The 6,857-nt window shown below is 49.7% G+C and overlaps 1 protein-coding gene across 1 annotated transcript in view; it reads left to right on the top strand.

The window, feature by feature from the left end:
* The window catches only part of LOC115124431 (protein FAM117B-like), a 52,572-nt gene extending 46,259 nt beyond the window's left edge, over window positions 1-6,313 (top strand). Inside the window, 2 exon segments of the mRNA XM_065013852.1 lie at window positions 3,206-3,329; window positions 3,954-6,313. Of these exon segments, the coding sequence (XP_064869924.1) occupies window positions 3,206-3,329; window positions 3,954-4,245 (416 nt within the window). The 3' untranslated portion in view covers window positions 4,246-6,313.
* Window positions 6,314-6,857: the final 544 nt, after the last annotated feature.

The raw sequence follows: 6,857 nt of genomic DNA, 5'->3' as shown, positions 1-6,857 counted from the left end.
AATGAACCAGACTAGTCAGCCGAGCCCTCTTCCACTAGAATGAACCAGACTAGAGAGCCGAGCCCTCTTCCACTAGTATGAACCAGACTTAGCCCTCTTCCACTAGAATGAACCAGACTGGTCAGCCGAGCCCTCTTCCACTAGAATGAACCAGACTAGTCAGCCGAGTCCTCTTCCACTAGAATGAACCAGACTAGTCAGCCGAGCTGAACCAGACCCCTCTTCCACTAGAATGAACCAGACTAGTGACTAGAATGAACCAGACTAGAGAGCCCTCTTCCACTACCAGACTAGTGAACCAGAATGAACCAGACTAGTGAGCGTACTAGTATGAACCAGGTGAGCCCTCTTCCACTAGTGTGAACCAGACGTAGCAGGTGAGCCCTCTTCCACTAGTGTGAACCAGACTAGTCAGCCGAGCCCTCTTCCACTAGAATGAACCAGACTAGTCAGCCGAGCCCTCTTCCACTAGAATGAGCCAGACGTAGCAGGTGAGCCCTCTTCCACTAGAATGAACCAGACGTAGCAGGTGAGCCCTCTTCCACTAGTATGAACCAGACGTAGCAGGTGAGCCCTCTTCCACTAGAATGAACCAGACGTAGCAGGTGAGCCCTCTTCCACTAGTATGAACCAGACGTAGCAGGTGAGCCCTCTTCCACTAGAATGAACCAGACGTAGCAGGTGAGCCCTCTTCCACTAGAATGAACCAGACTAGTCAGCCGAGCCCTCTTCCACTAGAATGAACCAGACGTAGCAGGTGAGCCCTCTTCCACTAGTATGAACCAGACGTAGCAGGTGAGCCCTCTTCCACTAGAATGAACCAGACGTAGCAGGTGAGCCCTCTTCCACTAGAATGAGCCAGACGTAGCAGGTGAGCCCTCTTCCACTAGAATGAACCAGACGTAGCAGGTGAGCCCTCTTCCACTAGAATGAACCAGACTAGTCAGCCGAGCCCTCTTCCACTAGAATGAACCAGACGTAGCAGGTGAGCCCTCTTCCACTAGAATGAACCAGACGTAGCAGGTGAGCCCTCTTCCACTAGAATGAGCCAGACGTAGCAGGTGAGCCCTCTTCCACTAGAATGAACCAGACTAGTCAGCCGAGCCCTCTTCCACTAGAATGAGCCAGACGTAGCAGGTGAGCCCCCTTCCACTAGAATGAACCAGACTAGTCAGCCGAGCCCTCTTCCACTAGAATGAACCAGATGTAGCAGGTGAGCCCTCTTCCACTAGTATGAACCAGACGTAGCAGGTGAGCCCTCTTCCACTAGTATGAACCAGACGTAGCAGGTGAGCCCTCTTCCACTAGTGTGAACCAGACTAGTCAGCCGAGCCCTCTTCCACTAGAACAGGTGAGCCCTCTTTCCACTAGAATGAACCAGACGTAGCAGGTGAGCCCTCTTCCACTAGAATGAAGCCAGTATGAACGTGGTGAGCCCTCTTCCACTAGTATGAACCAGACGTAGCAGGTGAGCCCTCTTCCACTAGTATGAACCAGACTAGTCAGCCAGAGCCCTCTTCCACTAGTGTGAACCAGACTAGTCAGCCGAGCCCTCTTCCACTAGTGTGAACCAGACGTAGCAGGTGAGCCCTCTTCCACTAGAATGAGCCAGACGTAGCAGGTGAGCCCTCTTCCACTAGAATGAACCAGACGTAGCAGGTGAGCCCTCTTCCACTAGTATGAACCAGACGTAGCAGGTGAGCCCTCTTCCACTAGTATGAACCAGACGTAGCAGGTGAGCCCTCTTCCACTAGTATGAACCAGACGTAGCAGGTGAGCCCTCTTCCACTAGAATGAACCAGACTATTCAGCCGAGCCCTCTTCCACTAGAATGAACCAGACTAGTCAGCCGAGCCCTCTTCCACTAGTATGAACCAGACGTAGCAGGTGAGCCCTCTTCCACTAGAATGAACCAGACGTAGCAGGTGAGCCCTCTTCCACTAGTATGAACCAGACGTAGCAGGTGAGCCCTCTTCCACTAGAATGAACCAGACTAGTCAGCCAAGCCCTCTTCCACTAGTATGAACCAGACGTAGCAGGTGAGCCCTCTTCCACTAGTGTGAACCAGACTAGTCAGCCGAGCCCTCTTCCACTAGTGTGAACCAGACGTAGCAGGTGAGCCCTCTTCCACTAGTATGAACCAGACGTAGCAGGTGAGCCCTCTTCCACTAGAATGAACCAGACGTAGCAGGTGAGCCCTCTTCCACTAGAATGAGCCAGACGTAGCAGGTGAGCCCTCTTCCACTAGAATGAACCAGACGTAGCAGGTGAGCCCTCTTCCACTAGAATGAGCCAGACGTAGCAGGCATAAAAAAAAACATACAACCGTTTTTTCAGGGAAACTTTGGTTGGAAATACTGTGTCCCTGAAATCCGGATGTTAGCCATTTCTTGCGAACTTGCATAGGCTACGTTAGAATGAACGATTTGCATCTTTAGCAATCTATTGATAGGTCAGCCACCTGTCATTCATAAAGTGAGTAATGACAGGGAACTACTGCCGTGTGTCCTGCCTCCTGGTACCTGGGTACCTGGGTATTTGTGTTGCGTGCCCTGTGGTACCAGAGGAAAGTGTCTTTACACGAAGGAGAGAGCATGATGCTCCTACCACGTCCCTGTGAGTCCATTTGAATGTCGCGTATAGAGCCCCACGGTGGAGGTTTCATAATACCCATAAAACCTAGTGTTCAAATTGTGACTCATATTGTGGTACTCCGTAATGTGGAAACAAGTCGAAATCCACTTAGTTTTGTTTTTTATTTGTTTATTGTATTTCATATGTTGCATTATAAGGGAATCTATTTACTTTGATGGACGAGCAGCAAGCTTGACTCATTTATTAAAGGAACTGACTAAATAAAGTCAATCTCCTATACAGGATCTTTATCATTCAGAAATCATACAATGTAGTTATACAGTGGGGCAAAAAACGTATTTAGTCAGCCACCAATTGTGCAAGTTCTCCCACTTAAAAAGCTGAGAGAGGCCTGTAATTTTCATCATAGGTACTTCAACTATGACAGACAAAATGAGGGGGAAAAAATCCAGAAAATCACATTGTAGGATTTTTAATGAATTTATTTACAAATTATGGTTTATTTATTATTATTATTATGTATTATTTATTATGGAAAACACTGTGCCACCCAAGCTGATAACTGATCATGTGTGTTATAATTACTCATAATAATAATGACTTTTCCCAGACCTCGGGCCCAACTCTCCACTCCCTAAATACGCCTCCTCTCCTAAACCCAACAACAGCTACATGTTCAAACGAGAGCCTCCTGAGGGCTGCGAGAGAGTCAAGGTCTTCACTGAGGAAACACAGTCAGTACTTTTTACTCTCATATCAATGATCATGTTGTTGTTTCTTAAAGTCCTTCTCCTCTTGTTCTGCCTTTATCTCTCTGAGCCTGCAGAGCATTAAACCTTCAGATGATGATAATGACCCCAGACTAGCTGAGTCAGAATGTGCTGTTATGTTTAGTGACACTTCTGTTCTCTCTGTGTGTTTGCGGTTGTCCTCCTCTCTTCTCTTCTCCCCCCACTACTCTCTTTTACCCTCCTCTTCTCTCTTCTCCCCCTCTCCTCTCTTTTACCCTCCTCTTCTCTCTTCTCCCCCTCTCCTCTCTTCTACCCTCCTCTTCTCTCTTCTACCCTCCTCTTCTCTCTTCTCCCCCTCTCCTCTCTTTTACCCTCCTCTTCTCTTTCTCCCCCTCTCCTCTCTTCTACCCTCCTCTTCTCTCTTCTCCCCCTCTCCTCTCTTCTACCCTCCTCTTCTCTCTTCTCCCCCTCTCCTCTCTTTTACCCTCCTCTTCTCTCTTCTCCCCTCTCCTCTTTTACCCTCCTCTTCTCTCTTCTCCCCCTCTCCTCTCTTCTACCCTCCTCTCCTCTCTTTTCCTCTCCCCTCCCCTCCTCTCCTCTCCTGTTCTTTCCCCTCCCCTCCCCCAGGTCCAAGCCTCCCCAGCAGGTCCCTTGTCCTCTCCTGAGGTCCAAGATTCCCCAGCAGGTCCCTCAGTTCCTCACAGGTCCAGACAGGAACAAGGTCAACTTCATCCCCAACAGTGGCTCTGCCTTCTGCCTCGTCAGCATCCTCAAGCCCCTCCTCCCCGCGACCACACAGGAGCTCAGCCTGAAGAGCCCCGGGGCTGAGCCAAACCTTACCTTGTCCCCCCTCAGCACACCTCTTACTGGGGCTTCCCTCAGCCTTTCTCCCCTGACCCTGGACCAACAGACCAGCTAGAGTCCCTATCAACAGACCAGCTAGAGTCCCTACCAACAGACCAGCTAAAGTCCACCATAACTACAGGCCCCAAACCAGCCCCACAATAACCAGCAGACCACCATAACTACAGGCCCCAAACCAGCCCCACAATTACCAGCAGACCACCATAACTACAGGCCCCATACCAGCCCCACAATAACCAGCAAACCACCATAACTACAGGCCCCAAACCAGCCCCACAATTACCAGCAGACCACCATAACTACAGGCCCCAAACCAGCCCCACAATAACCAGCAGACCACCACAACTACAGACCCCAAACCAGCCCCACAATAACCAGCAGACCACCATAACTACAGGCCCCAAACCAGCCCCACAATAACCGGCAGACCACCATTACTACAGGCCCCAAACCAGCCCCACAATAACCAGCAGACCACCATAACTACAGGCCCCAAACCAGCCCCACAATTACCAGCAGACCACCATAACTACAGCCCCCAAACCAGCCCCACAATAACCAGCAGACCACCACAACTACAGGCCCCAAACCAGCCCCACAATAACCAGCAGACCACCATAACTACAGGCCCCAAACCAGCCCCACAATAACCAGCAGACCACCATAACTACAGGCCCCAAACCAGCCCCACAATAACCAGCAGACCACCATTACTACAGGCCCCAAACCAGCCCCACAATAACCAGCAGACCACCATAACTACAGGCCCCAAACCAGCCCCACAATAACCAGCAGACCACCATAACTACAGGCCCCAAACCAGCCCCACAATAACCAGCAGACCACCATTACTACAGGCCCCAAACCAGCCCCACAATAACCAGCAGACCACCATAACTACAGGCCCCAAACCAGCCCCACAATAACCAGCAGACCACCATAACTACAGGCTCCAAACCAGCCCCACAATAACCAGCAGACCACCACAACTACAGGCCCCAAACCAGCCCCACAATAACCAGCAGACCACCATAACTACAGGCCCCAAACCAGCCCCACAATAACCGGCAGACCACCATTACTACAGGCCCCAAACCAGCCCCACAATAACCAGCAGACCACCATAACTACAGGCCCCAAACCAGCCCCACAATTACCAGCAGACCACCATAACTACAGCCCCCAAACCAGCCCCACAATAACCAGCAGACCACCACAACTACAGGCCCCAAACCAGCCCCACAATAACCAGCAGACCACCATAACTACAGGCCCCAAACCAGCCCCACAATAACCAGCAGACCACCATAACTACAGGCCCCAAACCAGCCCCACAATAACCAGCAGACCACCATTACTACAGGCCCCAAACCAGCCCCACAATAACCAGCAGACCACCATAACTACAGGCCCCAAACCAGCCCCACAATAACCAGCAGACCACCATAACTACAGGCCCCAAACCAGCCCCACAATAACCAGCAGACCACCATAACTACAGGCCCCAAACCAGCCCCACAATAACCAGCAGACCACCATTACTACAGGCCCCAAACCAGCCCCACAATAACCAGCAGACCACCATAACAACAAATGAACACCAGACCCCTTCAGATCAGAACCACCAGAACTCCCAGCGGATCCTTTTCTAATCATATGGCAGAATAACATGTCTTTTGAAATGCTCCTCCTGGACGACAAAAATGACTTTTGCTCTGCAGCTTTGTAGTTGATATAGAGTTAGATATGTTTACTACTACCACCACCCTATAACCTCTGACCCTGTAACCTCTGAGTGTTGACAGGACAGTGGACGCATGGCCCTGCCACTCCTCTCCCTTCTCACTCCTCGTAGGGAGCAGACAAAATGGACACCCCACAGCCAGTGGTTTGAAGTGAACTGGTCTCAACAACCGAGACTCTCATTGATCTCAGAGATTCATCTAAACCTAAAGATTGTTCTGTACCCCATTCATGTTTACCTATGACAGTGGTAGTATCCATCTGCATCTTTCCTGGAAAGAAAATAAGTAGTCTGTATTTTGTCATATTTTTTTGCAGTGGAGCTTTGTATCAGAAATGTATTTTTATGTAATGCATGTAATAAACAAACAATGATATGACTGTTTGTTTTTTTCAGTTCAGTTCTCAGTGAGACCAAGAGACCTGGTTACGATCACAATGCTCTCAGGTTGACAAAGGTCCTAGATCTCCTCAGTGACTCAGATGCAGAGGGGTATATTATGTGGTGGAGGTGGTTCCATAACTTTCCAAGAGTTCTAGAACCTTTCAAGAGTTCCAAGAGTTCTAGAACCTTTCAAGAGTTCTAGAACCTTTCAAGAGTTCCAAGAGTTCTACAAACTTCCAAGACAAGTAAAGAGGAAAGTGAATGTGCCTGTTTTCCAACATGGGTCATTGATGGTCAAGAGTCTAAAATGTCCTTAGCCTCATCTTGTCTTGTCTGTCTGTCTGTCTGTCTGTCTGTCTGTCTGTCTGTCCAGCTAGAGTCCCCTACCAACAGACCAGCTAGAGTCTTTACCAACAGACCATCTAGAGTCCCTACCAACAGACCAGCTAGAGTCCAGAGTCCCCTAACAGACCAGCTAGAGTCTTTACCAACAGACCAGCTAGAGTCCCTACCAACAGACCAGCTAGAGTCCCCTACCA

This window comes from Oncorhynchus nerka, linkage group LG9b (assembly GCF_034236695.1).
Source record: "Oncorhynchus nerka isolate Pitt River linkage group LG9b, Oner_Uvic_2.0, whole genome shotgun sequence".
In the NCBI taxonomy this organism is placed as follows: Eukaryota; Metazoa; Chordata; class Actinopteri; order Salmoniformes; family Salmonidae; genus Oncorhynchus; species Oncorhynchus nerka.
This window is presented reverse-complemented; position numbering and strand designations above follow the sequence as displayed.